The sequence below is a fragment of the Erpetoichthys calabaricus genome, chromosome 2, assembly GCF_900747795.2.
Source record: "Erpetoichthys calabaricus chromosome 2, fErpCal1.3, whole genome shotgun sequence".
Classification (NCBI taxonomy): domain Eukaryota; kingdom Metazoa; phylum Chordata; class Cladistia; order Polypteriformes; family Polypteridae; genus Erpetoichthys; species Erpetoichthys calabaricus.
In genome coordinates, this window is record NC_041395.2 from 305,703,441 (window position 1) to 305,725,340 (window position 21,900).

Here is a 21,900-nt window from a genome sequence, read left to right on the forward strand (position 1 = left end):
ATTTACTCTGGGATTTTGAACATACTCTTATTTTTTGGATGCTCCAAAATTAGTTATTTTTTGTATTAAAAGTGCACATTGTCATTAAATGAGGCTTTGGACACTTAACTTTTTTGGTAATTGAAAACTGTTGCTCATAGGAAGCAAGAAAAATACAATTATAGTTTAAGACAAAGGGTGTTGTACCATGTTAGCTAATATGAATGTAGTGAGAAGTCAAGCAAAATTACACCTTTTATTGGCTAACTAAAAAGATTACAATGATTACAAAAAAATGATTACATCACTAGCTTAAGACAAATAAATCTTACCATTGAGACTTTTGGTTACCATGAGATTTGTCCAATATAAGAATAAAGATAAAAGGGAGAATCAACACATTGTATCCATAGTTAACTGCCTCTAATCATGTGAGAGGTTACTGATACCCACATAATGAACATTAGCACAATCTAGACGAGAACAAGCCATTCAGCCCAACAAAGCTCGGCAGTCCTATCCACTTAATTCTTCTAAAATAACATCAAGTCGAGTTTTGAAAGTCCCTAAAGTCTTACTGTCTACCACACTACTTGGTAGCTTATTCCAAGTGTCTATCGTTCTTTGTGTAAAGAAAAACTTCCTAATGTTTGTGCAAAATTAACAAGTTTCCAACTGTGTCCCCGTGTTCTTGATTAACTCATTTCAAAATAACAGTCTCGATCCACTGGACTAATTCCCTTTATAATTTTAAACACTTCTATCTTCCATCCATCCATCCATTTTCCAACCCGCTGAATCCGAACACAGGGTCACGGGGGTCTGCCACTTCTATCTTGTCACCTCTTAATCTTCTTTTGCTTAAACTGTAAAGGCTCAGCTCTTTTAATGCTTCCTCTAACTCATCCCCTGTAGCCCTGGAATCAGACTAGTTGCTTTTCTCTGGACTTTTTCCAGCGCTGCTATGTTATTTTTGTAGCTTGAAGACCAAAATTGCACACAGTACTCCAGATGAGGCCTCACCAGTGCGTTATAAAGCTGCAGCAAAGCCTCCTTGGACTTGTACTCCATACATCAGGGTGCTATATAACTTAAAATAACATTCTGTTAGCCTTCATAATGGTTGATTAGCCTTCTTAATAGCTAAATGATTACAATCAATGATTACACATTGAGCCAGAGACTCTTGTCAAAAAGGAAGTGCAGCTTGAAAAATGTGAAGAGGGAAGAGGGAAGGGTCCCCTGGAAGAGGTGTGCTGACAATGACAACACAAACTTGCCTTGCTTGTATAATAATTGGTTCATCACCAGTGATTAGATTAACAATTTTCACAAAATTGAATTTCTAGTAAAGCTCTGTGTTTCATGTTGCAAAAAATATGAGAAACAAATGGCATTTCTCTTTCAGCAAATTAATGCCATTGACACAAGAAAAAAAAAAAGCATTGGGGAATTATTGCCCATTTAGAGCTTAACCCCACCTTGGGGTAAAGACATCTTGTCCAGGGTGGGTACTGACTTTCAGTTCCCTTCACAGATAAACATTTTTAATCATCCATTCTGCGTCACTACGTAATCTATTCTTTTACAGAGGTGAGAAGAGCAGCAGGCTTTTCTCAAAGCATTGGACACAAGGAAATAATGAATCTTAGATGAGATGCTTATACATACGACCACACAGTTGACTTTTAGCTAAGCACAATTACATTTTCTGCATGTGAAGAGACTATACACTGCTCAGAAAAAAATGTCTAAATTCCACAAAGATGAGAATTAGTCTGGGAATTGCACCCAGGTTCCTGAGGCTGGTGCTTACCACTGAGTTACTTATTTAACAGAATATGCATAAAAGTATAAATTGATAAGCAAACTCTTCAGTGAAAAACGAATATACTTTTAAAGATCAACATGACTTTTAATGGCAGTCACGGCTGAGCAATTATACATGACGAGGAACGTGTGAGGACTCACCGTGCACCGCTACTGCTTTTGTATCCTGCAGAATGACATTTCCGGCAGAGATTTGCACAGTGACTGTATTCATTCCCTCTGTGGTAAAAATATGAGATATACTTCCATCCAAAGTGATGAGAGGCTGAAATTAAAAAAAAAATAATAATAATAAATTAACTTTATTTGAATGTTATTCATGAAGAGGCAACTTTTAATATCCAGCTTTGTAAATTGCTCTATATAACTTCTAGACAAGGCTTTGTTAGATATTAAATTGCGTACCGCATGTTAACAAGCTTTCTTCAATTAGTTATTTCATTCTCGTTTATATTTGTATTGATTTTTGGATCATAATTCTCGGAGTGATTCAAGAAATGAATTATAAAGTAAACACGTAGTTCCACTTTGTGCATATTTTCATTGTTAGTGTTGTTTAATTGGTGTTGAACTAGTACAGCTCGGATAAGACCTTGTAAGAAAAACAGATTTATGTGTGTTCTTGGGCTTGCTGTGCTGCTGAAGATTAAGGCTGTGCTGCCTTGCATTGCATATCAAATAAGAGGAAATGGAGTTTTGGCTTCATGTCCACAGGCTTATAATATCTAAAGCAAGCCTTGTGGCACCTTAGGGCTAAAGAAATTTAGCCTACCTGTCAAAGTCAGATCTCCAACTAGTTTATCATCTATACCCCAACACATGGCTATGTGATTCACATTTCAGTTTCAAGAAAACAGACACTGTGGAAGTCAGGAATTTACATAAGAAATGGAGAATAACAAAACCGAAGTTGACATAGTATTTTACAAAGAGGATTAGTGGCTTAGCCTAGGAGGCTGACACTCTGTTTTGTACTTTTGCCTTCTGCTCTCTTTTAAGAGCTGCTACGATAATCTGACAGTAAACAAATAAGATTATGATACATTTACATGTATTTATATATCATATAGCTATATACAGTATATATATATATATATATATATATATATATATATATATATATATATATATATATATATATATATATATATATAATTACAATTACTTAATATATGCAAATATAAGAAATATCAAAACAAATATGTACATATAAAAATTATGAATAAAATGCAATCCATGCATCTTTCTTTACATTGTCATAGACAGCCAGAATCTAATACAGAAGCATCTAGTGCAAAGCTGGAGCCACTGCTGACCAGGACATCATTCGAACATAGGACTCATCAAACACCTACGCTCACAGTCACCACTTCACCGACTGAGTCTTCAAAATGGGCAGTGACTGAGGAGGTGAGTGAGTGCTTATTTCTAATTGAAAATGGTTCCCCTTTGACTTCTCCTTAAGAGACCCTTTGAAGTGCCAGTCTTGTATAAGCAATACTTCATTCATTCATCCACCCATTTTCTTACCAGCTCATCCAGTTCAGAGTCTGTCAGTACTGACCAAAAGGTTAGAAACAAACCTGAATTAACACCAGGAAGCACTCACAAACACACCAATGGGGATACTTTTGTATGTGTAAGGAAACCAGAGAGCTTGGAGAAAAATCCATGCAGACACTTGAAACATGTGGAAACTCCACATACCAGTGCCAGAACTGTGAGTCTTAAGTGTGTACCATTGTGCCATGACATGCTTTTTGAAATACTTCCTCATGAAAGTGCAAAGGAAAGTCACAGTGTACAAGTATCAGGCCAACGTGTGCTCTCTATGGTTAATTTACAATTCAAGGATATAAGAAAGGCACCATATCTTGTGAGCTTTGGGTCAACCACCAGACTATGGATTTAGGTTATGCATTGTTGGAATATGTTATTTCTTTTTACTTTCTCGTATAGGGAATGTATTGGAATCTTCCAAAAATTCAACTTCGAAATTTTGACAAGTCCGAAAATAACATTTTTGGAATTATGTCTTTGTGTTTGTCTGTCTCTCTGTGTGTGTGTGTGTGTAAACACGATAACTTGAGTAAACCATCACTTAGGTCAAACAAATTTTGCATACAAGTATTAGGTACAAAACATAGATTTCTATCAACTTTTGGGCTATTTCCGTTAACCAGAAGTGGTACTTTACCTTTTATTCATGCAGCTGCAGAGTCTGATTTATTCAACCTGACTTTTATAATAATTGTTCACTATATTATTAATTTCATTTGATTTGTTGTTGATGGTTCTTTAATGCACATAATACAAAAATATAATCATTGTCTTGTGGTTTTCTCCGCAAATATCCATCCCCATATCTGAGTGTATGAGAAAATCAAGGGGAGACCACTGCTGATTTTTTTACTTTTGCCTTGTTGATAAGGGGGAAAAAGTGGATACAGTACATACATACATTAATTTGCTTCATTATGAGACTTACTGGTCATTAGTAGTACAAGACATTACTGTCAAGTACAAGGCAGTACTTGATCATTACTGTGAAGGTTTAAATAACATTAATGATCAATATAAATAATAATAACTGATTGGTTTCTCATAAAATAAACAGTCAAAAAAAGACAATGATAATGACAGTAATAATAGTAAATAATACTAATAATAACTAATAATAATATTTGTAAGTAAGTAATACTACTAATAAATAATAACATAAGTAAGTAATACTAATAATAAATAAGTAATACTACCCTGGCCTAAACCAGCCACAAAATTTGCCCAGTTGAAAAGTGAAAAAGAAAACTGCCTGAGCAAAACCCAGGAGGAACAAGCAACCCAAACATCAGACCTCGCTTAGATAAGACTAAAAAAAAAGATGAGAATAGTGGAAACCACAGGCGATTCGGCAGTGCAGAATTTCCACTAGAGCGTCCCATTTTGTAATATTTGAAGCGGATGACTTTTTGTTCACTGCTTTTTGCTGCTGTGACTGAGATTTAAAAATGAAGCTTGCCAAGTTGCAAAGTAGATAGAAATATTAGATTTGAGACTAAAAAGTAAGGATGTTTTTGCTGCTGTTGTACCAGAACAGCTTACTACTGCTATACAAAACAGCCTCTGCTGGGTAGAAGAGAAAGGGAGCCATGAGAGGTCCAATACAAGAAAATGGGATGTTATTGTGAAATGAAGTTGAGGGAAATTTAGTGATAGAAAACTGAGACCGAGGGGCATTCCCAAACCATATGTAAAAAAGTACCTGGGATGCTCATCTGCAGAGGCAGATCTACTATAAAACTAATGAAGCTTCAGGGCCCCTAGACCTACAGTGGCCACAGAAGTGACTTTAATTTTCATCCCCCCATAACTTGTAAACTATAAAGCATACAGTAGGAAATTATTATTCACACCAGTCACTTTGACATGTGAGATAATCCAGTATAGCAATTTTAAGCAAAAGATGATATGTATATGTTAAAATTAAAAAAAAAAAAAAATCAGTGGTGATCTGTCATGCAGCAACCTCACTGAAGGAGATAACAGGGGTTACCCAGACCTCCTTGCTCATTGTGAAGCCCCCCCACCCAAAAAAAGTTGAAGCTTCAGGGCCTTAAAAATGTAGGTTCAGGACTACTCACCTGGCAGAAAGGACAACAGCAATCAGTGGACAGACCCATGCCAAAACACTTTCAGGGAGTAAAAAAAATGCAACGAACACACATAAACTGAATATTTTGAAGATTGGGGTGCTTAAACAAAAGTAAAATACTACTAAAAACAGCTTTCTAAAAAGATTAGATAAAACTTCATTAAAAAAAAAAACAGAGACTGTCCAACTGCAAAACAGAGGGAATTGGTAAAGGTTGATTCGAGGCCTTGCACAAACTAACATCTAGACATGGACGTGCGGTCAGGGGAGGCGCCTCACCTGGCTTCATGAAAAGTAAAAAAAAAAACTAATAATGATAACATAAAATAAATGTGTCCAATGGTCTGTGCTATAAATTTGTTTTCTGTATGATTCCAAAAATTTTGATCATTTTTATAGTCAAAATCACTGAATTGGCGCATTTCCTGTTCAAATACAGGGGAGAAACGCGAGGTACGGCAGCGATGAGCGGAGGATTGCCTCGGACTGCGCTCTCCCTCACACACTGGGTTGATGCATGCAATTGGCGCATGCCTGTTGCTGTCTCCCTGTATGTCGCCAATATAATGTTTCCAGACACATTTATTATACACCCAGACTTTGCTCAGTCTGGCTAATATCTTTAATGAATGTGTATGACATATTTAGTCTTGCTGATCGGACATTAAACCGCATTGAAAAGGTGCAAGGTGAGGCAGACAGTACCATGATGCTCCGAAGGGGGCAGATGTGAGCCCAACAGGTGCTCATTGCTGATGTTCTTCTACGGAGAGGCTCTGGGTGGCAATAAGTTAGCAATATGAGAAAGTCAAGTGCACTGCAGAGGTCCGTTTATTTTTATCTTTTTTTCCAACTGACTGCCAAAATGGAAGATTAAGATTTTTAAAACTAAATGAAAATAAGGAGGACTTTTACAAGAAAGTGACGGAGATTTTTGTGGAGAAGGCCCATGAACTTCATTTACAAATAAAGGTAAGGCCATAAACAGTTTTCAGTTTTATAAAAAATGGGATCAGACTAAGAAAAAAACAATCCAATATTTAAAAACTAAATTTTGACCTTAAATAAAATATTCTTTTCTTTTCCTTCTTATCCTTTGTTGAACAGTCTGTAATAAAATTGATTAAAGCATCAGAATTTAAAGCTAAAACTAAATATTTCAATTAAGGTCAAAACTGAAATCCGTTTTTTTTTGTACACCACTCTATACTTTCATTTGTATTAAATGATTATGAATTGTGGAATTGCAATGGCAAATTTAGAACACATGGCAGGTGCAGAGCAAATGCTCCGCTCTCTCTCACTGCTATTCATGTAACGTTCTTTCTTAGCCAAACATGTACCTTATTCCTACAGTATGTGTGTGTGAAGAATGCTGATGAGATATGAAACATAACCAGTACTCAATGTGCAAGCTGTCAATTGAATAGTGAATAAGCTACTCTTGAGTTTATATATTTGTAAATCTGAGTCTGGAGTCTGTGCCTCACCAGCCATGAACCTCACCGCACGTCACTGCATATAGAGATGCCACGCATCTAGAAGTAGAGGATGGCAAGTGGATGGGAGATAAGAGTCAAAGATAGGGAAATGTATGTTTTGAGAAGAGACCTTAGTTGTAAAGAAAAGAAAAAAGAGGAGGATGAAATACCAAACTCGGACATCAGGGACCGGAATGTTTGGAACTCAGCATCATTAGAAATGTTAACAAGAGTTGAAATACCTAGGGAGACCCATGAGAGAAGTGAAACGGGATGACCAACTATACACAAAGCAGGATTGTTGATGACGGGACTTCCTGAGACTTTGACCTTTGTTATTCATATTAATCTAAATGACCAACATCCAACTTTCATTGCATCAACCTATACTTATTAGTTTTGACTTGATACTGTCTGGCATTCTTGAGTAATCTTTTAAAAAATAAAACTGCATGGTGTAAGGTCCGGGATATTCTTGATGCTCAGAACGCTCATTTTGACACATCCCCTGAGCATGTTGTCAGAAATGAACACGACCAGTGCCATCAAAAATTTGGGTGGCATGTGTGTTCAAATTTTGATACGTGACGTCAGCATCATTGTTTATTATTAATATCTCCGTAGTGATAAACATGGCTCTCAGAACAACTGGCATCAAACTGGCAGTGGATGTGGAAATGTGCAAGACGAAATGGAAGCAATTCGAGACAGATATGGTTGTGCAAAGCAGAAAATGTCAGAGAAAAGAAGTGGAGATTCGGCTGTTGCAAGGTAACACAGTGTTATGGCAAGCCACATTGCAGCTCCAACAGGATCGATGTGTGTGCTTCAATGTTTGATGAATGGTTCGATGAAGCAAATCATCAAACTTAAATGCTGACATATGAAAGTGTTCATGGTGCTTTTCTTCATCCATTTCTCGCATAGGCAATACAAGCGTTGCATATTCCCCTTCGTAATGATGCAATACATTTAGAGGTCTCACATAACATCTTCTGGGTTGCTGTTGCTGTCTTTTTTGCACCTTTGTAAGAATTTTTTTATCTTTAACCTTTTTCTTCCCTTAACTCACAACATGAAGAAACCAGACGTTGTTTTCACACCATGATGATTTCTCTCGCTGCCACCTTGTGGAATCATCCAGATTTACATAAAACACATTCACAAGTATAGTCAGTATACTGCTTGCATAGCAGCAGCATCCTGAAACTTACACGTCACGTAGCGTTAAGTATATCTTTGTCCAAAGACAGGAATGATTGTCATCACAGAAAAAGTAGAGAAGTATAATGGAAAGGGCTTTCACTTGGTTAAAGTTGTATTTCATTAAACCAGCATACAGTAGATGCAAAACTAGTATGTGTTCCTTTTAAACATTTTTACGTAAATAAATTGTACTGTTTGGCCTCCCTGGGCAACATGTTGGTGTATTGTTGCAAAACATTTTAGATTTACATTTACTTATTATTTGGCCGATGCCTATATCCAAGGTGACTTACAAGATTTTTGATACAATTGGTTAGATTTCTTTTGGTTTTCTAACTGGAGCACAGGATGAATTCTTGTCACCTTATGCGTGGAAGTTGTACATTCTCCCTGTAGGCATGTAGGATTTCTCCATTTATTTACATTCATATTTTATTGATCATTAGCTCTATAAAGTGACTGTCCTGCAATGGACTTGAGTTCAGTTCCAGCATTGCTTCCTGCATACTCTCTAAGATTCTAAAATTGACTTTGGCTCCCAGATCAGAAGGAGTGTTTATCAGAGTAAGCTTAATCCATCATGATGCTATGATCACATAAATCCTACCTCTTGGTCAACCATTATCTTTAGAGTTCACTCTGCACAGTGGTCTGCAAGCTATCGTCTCATGTTATGCCAATGCTTATCTCGAGTACAGCCAAACCTGGCAAATGAAGAGTCCGCTTATAAATTCAGCAGATGAGCGGCCCTAATGATTGTCTGTTGTTAATTATATATATATTTGATTACATACTGATAAAATCAAACAATTTAAGGCTATCTAATCTCTTGAGCTAGTTAACAGAATGAATGTCATAAAAATTAAAACCCCAAGTCCAATTAGATGGACTTTTATTGAAAAAGTGATTGCATCGTGTAAGCCTGAGCTGATTTGTGAATCTGTAATCCATAAAGCCATTTCAGTTTTTTTTTTTAATTTTATTTTATTAATTCCACTTGAAGGTAAATAAAGTCCTATATAATACATTTCCTCATGATTTTATGATTTCATTCACTGTACCCACGCTTTTAAAATCAAATCAGCAGCAGCTCTTAAATTAATAAAGATTATCAAAGAAATCGTCATTGTAAATATATCAATACAGACTTTGGACAGAAAAAAACAAATGTATGTAAACTTGTCATTTTTAAAATGGTAAGAAATATTGTTTTTTATATTGTGCCTGTAGAAGTAAACTATTCTAGATTGATGTGGTGCTGAAAGTCTTCAAATGCTTACCAGACAATGTTCTCTGCACACATACAGCAAACATGAAACTATCCAAGTTAAAGTCATTCCAAATTTTTATTTATATTTTTATTACAAGTTTTATTAAGCTTAAAACATAAGTCAACAGTTTTGAACCGAATTCACTTTTTCAAGAGAGCTGGGCCTGCTCAAAGCATGATCAAGATGGGACCCCATTCCATTTGGGGGCACATTCACACTCATGGCCATCTAATTTGGAGTCACCAGTGAAACGAACAACATGACAACAAACTGTAGGAGGAAACCAGAGACCTCCGAGGAAAGCCAAACTGAAGACTCACAACCAAGAAATCAAACTGGAGTTGAAGGTGAAAGTGTGGTTCACAACAAATACAAATTAAATAAATGAATATTCGTTCTTCTTATTTTGTTTTTAGTTCTACATTATAAACACTGACACATATTGGAATGTTCTGTAGAGCAATTGATTTAAGACTTTTAAAAATGGTTAATGATCATTTTTCATTTGCATATAAAAAAATCGGGAGTGGTTTCCTCTAGACTTTTTCATATACTCAGATATGGGGATGGTTATTTCAGGAGTAAACCGCAAGAGAATGATTATATTTTTATATTTTGAACATTAAATAACCATCAACAACAAATCAAATCAAATCTATACTAATTAATAAAAGGCAAAGCCCTCACTGACTCACTGACTGACTGACTGACTGACTGACTGACTGACTGACTGAGTGACTGACTGACTCACTCATCACTAATTCTCCAACTTCCCGTGTAGGTGGAAGGCTGGAATTTGGCAGGCTGATTCCTTAAAGCTTACTTACAAAAGTTAGGCAGGTTTCATTTCGAAATTCAACGCATAATGGTCATAACTGGAACCTCTTTTTTTGACAATATACTGTAATGGACGGCAGCTCGATGGCCGTGGGAGGCGGAGTTGAGTGTCATGTCATCACGCCTCCCACGTATTCACATGAAAAGACTGTGAATGCAGTAGGGAGAAATGAAGGAAGAGCCGCAAACAGCGAAGAACAAAAAAGTTTAAATTAAGTTTATAGAAACGCTCCCGCTGCGGATTGCAATAACATATTTGCGAGATAAAAGTTTAATGAGAAGACACGAGGTATAAACGAACCACACGCCGTAGCGCAATGTTAGGGGCTTCACCTCTGGCGCTGACGTTCGAGATTCGATTCCCGAGAGGGGATGCAATGAGTGTGTACGCATGAAGAGCACAGAATTAGGGCGAAACATGTGTCGCGTACTCTTTGCATAATTTGAAAGTAAACAATTTCAACCATTCTATGATCTGCTTCTCGCAACTGAAAGACGGCACATGGCAGATGTTAGCCGACTTGCTGACTGCAACGTTAGGGGCTTCAACTCTGGCGCTGATGATAGAGATTTGAATCCCGAGAGGGGATGCAGTGAGTGTGTATGCCTGATGAGCCAAGAATTAGGGAGAAACATGTGTCACATACTCTTTGCATTATTTGAAAGTAAACTATTAAAACCATTCTATGATCTGCTTCTGGGAACAGAAAGAGGGCACGTGGCGGATGTAAGGCGACTTGCTGACCAACCACAAGCGTAACCTGGCAGGTAACCACCCATACAATCAGATTGTGATTCAGAAAATGAATACCATGAATGTAATTACCACGATCTACATACTGTCAAATAAACGAAACACACGCCGTAGCGCGACAGCTGTGAAAAGGGAGGTTCACAAAAAAACAGATCCTTAACAAATTGTTATTGGTATATTTTCGATCCGTTTAAAAAGGTTTTCTTTTCTTCTTAATAAAAAATTAAAAGCAGTACTTCGCCGCAACGAAGCGCGAGAATTTGGCTATATATATATATCTGCTTCTCGCAATTAAAAGAGGGCACGTGGCGGATGTTAGATGACTTGATGACCAAGCATAAGCGTGATTCAGACTAGGAATGCAATGAATGTAATTACCCCGATCTACATACAAGGCGAAAGTCTTGCAACATTCAAAGATGATGGTTTGGGATAAGTACACCATGGAACATAAAAGAGCTTATGAAGCCTTGAACCGAAAAAAGCAAGATCTCAGAGATCGTAAAAAAAAAAAAAAAAGGAGGTAATGTCGTTTTACTCGCTGTAGATTTTAGTCAAACATTACCAGTTATTCCACGAGGGAGACCAGCAGATGAACTCAACGCGTGTTTAAAATCCATGCTTCTCCTACGGTCGGTTATATGTCGCGTGTTCTCGGGTAGGTACACCAAAAAATGTATACATTTAAGCATATAATGGGCAAACAAAAAATGAGGTATACCCGAAGGCACTGCAGTAGTACTCAATGTAACTTTACTTCTTAAATGTTAATGTTTTACTGTTTAATAATTTATACGCTTCTTATATGTTGTTCAAATTCTTTTATCAAAATACCAGTGACAGCGCAATGCACGATAACATGGAGTGAATACACCATACGCATCTGCCCACGGCCGCCCTGGTGTGCGCAGATAGGAGTTGATTCTACAATAAAATAAAATAAAGATAAAAAGAGTAATATAATCATCACCCATAAAGCGGATAGTAGACGTGACGTACTATGTGTACCAGATTTCAAGTCAATAGGTGAAACGGTTTGCGAGCTACAGGTGATTTAAAATCCTGGACAGACAAACGAATAGCCACGGTAGCAAATTATAGAAGATTTTACTGTTTAATAATTTATATTTATATGAAATGTGCTTCTTATATATTACTTCATATTCGCAAATGATAATGATGTTAATGTTGTTTATATTGATTTCTATGTTATTGTAAGTGCATGTATGTGTGTATATGTATGTATATATATATAATATATGTGTATATGTATATATATATATAAAATATATGTGTATATATATATATATATATATATATATGTATATATATATATATAACATGTGTATATGTGTATATATATATAAATATATATAAATATAATATGTGTATATGTGTATATATATATATATATATATATATAATATGTGTATATGTGTATATATATATATATATATATATATATATATAATATGTGTATATGTGTATATATATAATATATGTGTATATGTGTATATGTATGTATATATATAATATATGTGTATATGTATATATATATGACAGCAACACTCATAACAATGACAACACAATTACATTGACAATCATGTTACGTTATTTTTAAAATGTTTCCTTTACTTTTTCATAACCTCTTTAACACACTACTTCTCCGCTGCAAAGCGCGGGCATTTTGCTAGTTAATAATATATTTAACAATTATTATAAAAGTAAAGTTTAATAAGTCGGACTCAGCAGCTGCATGAATAAAAGGTAAAGTACCACTTAACAGAAATAGCCCAAAAGTTGACAGAAATCTACATTTTGTACCTAATACTTATATACAAAATTTGGTTGACCTAAGTGAAATCATACTCAAGTTATTGTGTTTACATACACACACACACACACACACACGGACATAATTCCAAAAATGGTATTTTCGCACTCTAAAACCTTGGAGGTCTAAAACGTCGAGATTCATCAAAATTTTGAAATGGAATTTTTGGACGAGTCTAATACTTTCCTCATACTTCATATATAAGAAAGTCAGGGAGGTCTAAAACATAGAGATTCATCAAAATCTCGACATCAAATCTTTGGACGATTACAATACTTTCCCTATAATAGAAAGTAAAAATATACCAAAATTGACTCTACAAAATTATTAACAAGACTGCAGTCCTCAACACATCTTGTATGTAAGAAACGACTTAGTTTTAACAAATATGGTAACACTTTAGTTTAGGTACTGATAAAATGCATCAATTACTCATTTACTATTATACAAGACCTTAATATACACCTCTTTGGGTCTTCATAACACTTACAATGCATCAGTTGTGTTTATTCACCTCTGCAATGTGACCTGTAAATAAAAATTCACTTTGGAGTTGTCTGAGGTGGCCTAACCGAGGCACATTTCTCTTGATATTACATATTTAGTGTGAATCCTTCATATTAACAAGTTGTTTTACTATCATTTCAAGATGCCACACTGCACAGAGTAAACAATTTATTGATGCGTCATGATGAACAAAAAAAGTCTTTGTTAAGATCTTGTTGCATAAGAGGAAATAAGCAACAGATGCATTTATGTAGTACCTAAACTAAAGTGTCACCACAAAGCACATGTAATTATAACACTACATTACCCTTTGAGTTCCTCCCAGGTGTGATACTACCTTGGACTAACTGTCTTGTCTTCTTCTTCCTCTACAGTACAGAGAAACCGCCAAATGTGGGCAACTGACTTTGTCCCTTCTGGTCCCTGAGTCATAAAAGTACGACCGTCCCGATGGAGGTGTCACTTCTTACCCAAATGACCAAAGTGAAGGAGCTCTACTCTCAGCTAATAACAGATAAAGCTGTGGTAATCGATTTAGCCACGTTACTTTGATGGCAAAATTTGGTGTTTCATTTATAAACCATTGTGCATTGTTTTTATTTAAAGCCTAAAGTAAAAGGGGATGACCGGGTTGGCGCCCTAAAATTTACCTGTGTATCAGCCTCTGATGACCACAACACAAATTCAGGTAGAACACTTCTGTCATCCAGGGTCCCAAAATTAATTATTGACATTTTCTATTTTAGCACAAACAAAAGTTTATCAAAATTACCAGAACATTAGAACTTTATCTTCTAGTTATTTGGGTGTGATTTTTGGATCGAAATGCATCTGAAAAAAGGAAGTACTTTTTGTGTTTGCCGAGTTTTTACTTTTTTAACTACAACAATTAATTTTTAGTCACTTACATGTCTTACTATATTTTTCAGTATTAATGCAATGGAGTTAGTAGTTAGCCAGTAGTTTTCAGTGTTAGAGCAATAACTTTAATCCAGGTAGACGATATATATATATGAGGTATATTTTCTAAAGTGGAAGTTACTATGACTGTGTTTGTCTGCACCTCTTTTATGTCATACTTAACTGTTCAAAAATTCAGTTTGCTGAAAAACCAAAGTAGAAATTAACATTAAGACGAACAGATAATAAAGATAACTCTTAGACATGTTGATGCAACTTACATTTAATTCAAAATTAAAGTGTGCTGACCAGATATTAGGTCTTTAAAATATTCACTGCCCTCTATTCATGATAACTGAGGTGTGTAGCCCCTGAACACAATTTAGCATGAACTCCCAGTCAGAATTACTCAACATTGTTTCAATAACATATTTCACAAATTTATAGACACATTTTATGTTACAATTAACGCACTGTGACCCATTTTGGGTTGCATGTTATCTGAAATTGGGTTGTGCAGAATCATGCTGAGTGTAGTGTAGTGGGTCACTGCAGGCAGTTTAAGCAAATGCCCTCACAAATGCTATGACCGGCGTCAGCAATTCTCCAAGGGGAACCCCCACCCACATCCAATCGGGATGACTGTTGGCAAGGATTCTCCTAGGGAAGAGGTGACTGTTGGTAGGGACTGTGGATCTCGAGGACACAAGAAATGCAAAATTGGGTCGTGAGAGAAAAGACGTTTAGTAACCAGAGTTAAAGAACAGAAAAGTTTTATAAATGTAAATTGAAGAACATTTGTTAGCCCAGCATCATTAAAAAATGAAAGATGCTGCAATTTCATAAGTTAATTTTAAATAATCACCAATTTGTTGGCTCATGACCTGCAAATACAAACTGTACATGTGTGTCAACCAAAATGTTTCACAAAGTGTGCTTTTCTGTATAATATGTCCTCCCGCTATTCAGCTCACAAACTGTGATTATGTATTTTGGGAGTTTATGTGATCTAATGTAACATAGAAACACAGCACTGGAGGCCCAATTATAGATGACTGTAAGTGGTAAATGGAGATTAAAATATGCAAATCACCCAGTCACTCACTTCCATCCCAATGACTGTCTCAATATGTGCAAATCTTAGGTTATTAATGTGCAAGTAACATGGTTTCTACAGAGAGAGATTTAGCATCTCTCTCTGCTTCTTTTCTGCTTTCTCTGTCAGTTTAATGGCCATCTTTCAGGTTCACCCAGGTTGACCCAAGTTTTGGGACAGAAGTATTTACAGCCATATGGTCTTCCTTATGCTATTTTTATTAGTCAACTTTTATGATACACAAGATGGTCAGTCACCATATTTTAACTCCAGGTCACATGGGTACTTTTCTAAATATAGTGTAAAACTAGAAGACTTACACAATTAAATGCTTTTATCTGTATTCTTGATGATGAATATATATGTTCACCAACCCTAGATCTTTATAAAATTACTTACTTTATGAAAAGAATTAAAGTTCTTTTTTTATTAAGGGAGTGAACAACTATTACTTACTATCACAATTATTTCTACTATGGGCCAGTAGTTCCCAACCTTTTCTTTGCCCCGCATCCATAGAAAATGTTTAATTTATGTTCTCATCCCCTTCAAAACTAATATCACATTTGAAGATGAAGATGTCAAATTTCTTATTTTTGTACTACAAATTGAACCACAAACTGTACTGTGGGTGAACACATGATTGATGATCTGGGGGTTGGGGTATCCCGTGAATTATCAAGTGGTACAACAAAATGACACCCAGTCAATTATCAAGGTGTTTGGGGGATTGGAAGCCCCTGTGAAGCAGCAGGTGCCGGAGTGGCGCTCAGCAATAAAACACAGTTGATGAGCTTTGTCCCTTGATAACACCTACACTTCAGTTCAGAAACAGATGTGCCACACAGTTAAAATTGCTGTGCTACTGCTAGGACTGCCAGCAGAAGAGATGGGCTGAGTGTAAGCAGCAGGTGTTGCATGCAATTCAGTCTCATTTCATTCAAAATTTCAAACAAACCTCAATATCAGTGATGTTTCACCATCAGGGCTTACACAGAAATCAATACTAGACCTCACCCTTTTCTATGGACCATTGCAAGGTCCAAATTCCATTTTTAAGAAAAAGCCTTTGCAAACAACTCACTGCAGCAAGGAACCAGCATCTGTGGCTCTCTCACAGGTGAAAATTGCACGTACAATGCTTGATTTTTTCATATCATAGAACAGGAGCACTAACTAATAAATGACCTACAAATGACGGCACACTGGAATACACCGATTGAACCATGATAAAGTGGGACAATGAAGCTAACTTAATTTCGGTGAATTGCAATGTAGCCATCCCCTTTGTAGCACCCCTGAAATGCCATCTTTCACCCCAAGGGGTCTGTGGGCACCCCAGGTTGGGCTGACCCAGCTATGAGCAGAAAAATGAATGGAACAAAATGTTAACAAATCAAATAAATGTAAAGGAGTTTTCTAATATAACACTGATTATAAAATAGTGTATTTAGGAGATATATATTTTCTATACCTCTCAGAATTCTATAGTATTAATAAGGCCTAAATTAATAAGTTAGATATAATGGCACCTCATTTAGACTTGCTTCCTGGCTTTGTCCCAAAAACACACTTTTCCATGACATTGGTGAAGCACATATGGAGGTTTGGCCTCTAGAATGTCATATTGTGTTGTTGTGGTTCCCAATCTGATCTAGCAGTATTTGTTTTTTTTCTGCATGGTGTCTTGAGTGGCTTTCCACAATCCTGAAGTGAATAAGCACGGTAGAAAATGGACAATAGTAGTCCATGCATTGTACTTAATACAATGCATCACAAATTTGTCTTTTCTATATTTTTAGACCCTTTCTATTAAATACAAATCTAATCTTTATAAGCAGCTTATAACTGTATGATAGGTCTGGATGAATCACTGTAACAAGCTTGGAATTGCTACTTTGTTACTTTTCCCATGCAATATCACTGCATAAACATTTTGAGAAGTTCTTACATGTGTCTGTCAAAACCATTCAAATCTGTCTGTCTGTCTGTCTGTCTGTCTGCCTGCCTGCCTGCCTGCCTGCCTGCCTGCCTGCCTGCCTGCCTGCCTGCCTATCTATCTATCTATCTATCTATCTATCTATCTATCTATCTATCTATCTATCTATCTATCTATCTATCTATCTATCTATCTATCTATCTATCTATCTATCTATCATCAGCCACACCACATGTGCTTCAGAACAGGTCATCCGCCCAAAGCTAAACATATTCAGGCCTAGCCAGTACTTGGATGGGAGACCATCTAGGAAAAGCTTGGGTTGCTGCTGTCTATCTATCTATATTTTATATTACTGACTAACAGGGGTACCCTGAACTACCCAGGATGGAACAAAGTATAAGTGCTGTCACTAAATAAATTCAAGAAGGTTTTCACTGAAATAAATTAACCATAGGGAGTAACATTGCACTCCTCTGCCAAATCCCAAAAATACCTTCTAGGAGAACGTCCCTAATAAAGAGCTGGTGTGGTCACTCAATAAAGTTCCCCAAAAATTTTAGAAAGAAACACAGTCTGTACAAAAGGGGAATGTGGTGGAGATAAGTTTCAACAGTGTGGATCTGCGTACTAGACAAACACGTATATATTAGATATAACAAAATATAACAAAATACTACACGTTCTAAATGTACACAAAATATGAATATAATTCAGGTAAGAAAGGTCTTAACCTCAGTGTTGTTTCCAAACCACCAAAAATATGTAATTGTTCTTGAACGATTGGGCCAGACCACAGCTGTAAGGTTCACTTCCTTATTCTTGATGGCCACAAAGGGTACTGACAGATGGACGTGTTCCACTGGACCTAAAAAAGACAAAAAGAGACATTCACTGAAAGGGAAGTTTGAATCTGCAAGCTAAGATGATTTAACAATGAAAAGCTATCTTTCACAAGCTATTGACATTTTTTGAGGTAAGGGTTGCCTCACACCTAAGACATTTTTCTGAATGTTACATAATTAGACAGCAGTGCCAGCCTACAATTTCTTCTGCGGGTTGTAGGCCATATTGCACTGCAAACAAATTACCAAATTTTATAACTGAAGTGGAGACCATGACAACTTCTAAAAAGTACCTGGATGAGACATTAGGACAAATTAGCTATTAGCCAACCAAAAAATCTTCATGGACTAAATGGTAGTTTCTTGTTTGTCCAACATCTTATGTTTTTGTGTTGTTATGCACACTGTGTTGCTGTGAGTTGACCAAAAGATTTTATTGTCTTTTGCCAGCCCTTCAGTGCCTCTTTCTCTTTCCATAGTGGGCATGGTACCATAGCATCTACTAGGTCCCCTATTGTATGGTATTCTTTATATTCACTGGTCTTTCTCTCTCTTCCAATACACTCTCTCCTCAATGGTCACCAGGTCTGACAGAGTCTACCATGCCATAGTGACCTCGACCTTCCCACACTGGCATGCTAAACAGCTTTACCTCTGGCAGTGTGAGTTCTTCACTTTAGTGAAGGCCTTGAAGCAAAGTATGCATTTTAAAGGGAGTATAGATGTTATAGGCATATTTAAATTTGTCTCATTGGAATTGGCCATTGAGCCAGACTAACTGAAAAATAAATCATTATTTTCTAAAGAGTCTAGAATGATTACAATGAAGCTACACTGGCCTATTTATAATAAACCCCTTTTTAATAAAATATCAGTGTTATTTTTCAGTTAGTCTGGCTTGATGCAAAAAACGTCTGGGTCAATTGCAATGAGACAGACTTTCCAAATTAACTATAAATCACAATATATCACCTTCTTCCTATTTCTCTTCCAGAAGAAATATTGATTAGTCTTGAAGACTCAGGTGGCATCTCTACAATTTACAAAAACATTTTGAAGTCCCTTCCTTTCAAAGATCCCAGGGCACAATGGGGAAAGGATCTTTCACTTAACATTTAAGAAAACAAGTGGAAAACAGCCATGCACAGAATATACTCTCACTCCATATGCTCAAAGAACTCAATCAACTTAAAATCTTCTATCGAACAACATTTATCTTGATCAAAACTATCCAAAATGTTTTCAGGGCAAGATCCCACCATTAACATTGCAATTGAGCTCCAGCCTCACTGGGCCACATGTTTTGGCCGTGCACCAAATGAACATTGTTTTGGACAAAAATCTTTGACTGCTTATCAGACAGCCTTGGTGTCACAATCCCTCCTAACCCATTAACAGCTGTGTTTGGTGGACTCCAAGATGGGCTTAAAGTGGAGAAGGACAAACAAACTGTAATTGCCTTTATTTCACTACTAGCAAATAGACTTATCTTGCTCAATTGGAAGAATTCCGACACACTGCCTTTAAGTCTGAATCTGAAATTGGAAAAAATCTAATTCTCGTTCAGAAGATCTGTTCAAAACTTTTTAAACATTTTAGAATTAGCTTCTGTATCGGGTTAAATGATACTCTTTCTTCCTTGCTGCTTCAAAGATTTGCTTTGTTGGCGGGCTCTCCTCTCTTTCTTTGTTTTGGGTGGGGGTTGAATTTTGCTTTTGTTAAGTTTGATTTAATTGTATGAATTCTTATTTGTTTTTAATTAAAATTAATAAAAAAACAAACAAACAAATAATAAAATTCAATATATAATAGTTCAGTCCATATATTTATTTTGTTCTTATTCTATTTGGCCTTGATACTCCATTGACCTTTGTACTAATGTGACCATCAAAGTAACACCTCCTAACTGTCTAGCAGGTTACTCTTGTGACAGAGTCTGAGATTTGCCTTATGGCTTCTAGAAGTTCATTTGAATGAGTCTCTGACTACTCAATTAAGCACCCTGCGTAGTGAAATCTAGGCAGAACTTTTTTTAGCAACCATGAGACCTGCAGTTCACATCTTCAAATCAGGCTGGGCTCTTGGCTGCTTCATCTCACACCTCTTGGCACATAAAAACTTAGCCTTTGAAAAAAAAAATGTGCACATCCAATTTGGTCTTCATAACTAGAATACCCCCAGGTCTCAATTTAACATGGTGCCAGATTACTTCTCACTTCAGCGCTTGATTATTTTGAATGAAACGTGAAGACTGTCATTTCATATGAAGACAAAATTGTGTGGCTGACAAGTCTAGCATAGTTATTTTAGCACAGCCCCGCTTTCAGCTCATATAGTGGTTGGCATTCTCCCTGCTATAAGATTTTTAATCAGACATGTAGAAGTCACTTAGCCTGCTATCGAAAACTGAAAAACATACTGGATCACTATGACACATGCACTGTGAAATGTAATGCAGTCATTAAACTTGGTGTTTGCAGTAGCGTTAACCTTTCCCGGGTGCTTTTTTCAATATTAAATGAGGGTTTAACTGCATATACACAGCATTACATGTGTTACATACAGCATATAAGAGAGCAGCTCAGTGGAGGAGTCGTTAGCGCTGCTCTCTCACATTCGAGGCAAATTGGGGTAATTCTTCAGATCTTTCATCAACTGTGTGGGGTCTTCAGCTTCTTCCTATGTCTGAATTATTAATGAGATGTGCTCAGAATGGAAACAGTCAACTTCATTATGACACGAGCTCAGAAGTTTTCAAAGTCCCTCATTCAATTCAACACATTTTTTAATATATAACTAATTTAATTAAGACGTGCCCATATATAACCCAGATAGAACCCAATGACTAAATAATAATAATAATAACATAATTCTTTACATTTATATAGCAGTTTCTCACTACTCAAAGCGCTCTCCATGCAGGAAGGAGCCAGGATGCGAACCCATGATCTCCTTACTGCAAGGCAGCAGCGCTACCACTGTGCCACCAGTGTGGATGAATCAGAAAATCAAATGGCATGATGCTTATTGTCATGGTTAAAATAGAAACCAGTACATTGGTCTGGAACATGAAAGGAAGATGATATTGGATTAAGTTATACTTTTATACTCAAAGCACTCTCCATACAAGGAGGACCTGGGAAGTGAACCCATAATCTCCAGTAGTGCCTGTCTTTGAGGATCTATTGTCCATGATGTAAAAGATTATTTGGACTTTTTGTATTGTGTAAACAAAGATAATCAGCATCAGAGAAAAATTATTGAGATGATTGTTAGGGGCCTTGACAAGATCACGGTCATGTATGGGCAAAATCCTGCCACAGAGAACAATTCCCACTTGAAAGGAGCAAAGACAAAAACCAGTAAATGTGATGATAATGCCCTTTAAAACATGAGGACATTTTGGTTAACTTGTGGTGTTTAAATTAATATGAAGACATATGAATTCATTTGTTTTTGATATCAGAGGACTCTGTGCTGTAGGTAAGGGTGTGGTTTAAAGTGTTCACTGTTATTAATGTACCTTAACTCTTTCTTTCATATGCCACAATGACCCTCTGACTTTGTTTATTTTAACTGACCATGGACCCCCACAGAGATTTATTTTGTCCAGGGATGCTGCGGACTGGAGCTTTTGGTTTTCTCTTGTACATTCTCAACAGGCTGTGGTTCAAAAACTTGTATCTACCTGTGGACTGTTCACAATACTCTGCACCTCCACCCAGTAAGGAGCACAATACAAAAATGAATGAATCTGATTTAAACTTAA

At 36.4% G+C, this 21,900-nt stretch overlaps 1 protein-coding gene across 1 annotated transcript in view; it reads right to left on the reverse strand.

Moving 5' to 3' along the window:
• Positions 1–21,900, reverse strand: part of sorcs3a (sortilin related VPS10 domain containing receptor 3a) — a 1,273,344-nt gene that overhangs the window by 95,539 nt on the left and 1,155,905 nt on the right. The window contains exons 20-21 of the mRNA XM_051922209.1: positions 18,021–18,154; positions 1,951–2,074 (exon numbers count right to left, since the gene is read on the reverse strand). Coding sequence (XP_051778169.1) covers positions 1,951–2,074; positions 18,021–18,154 — 258 coding nt within the window. The remainder of the gene's footprint in view (positions 1–1,950; positions 2,075–18,020; positions 18,155–21,900) is intronic.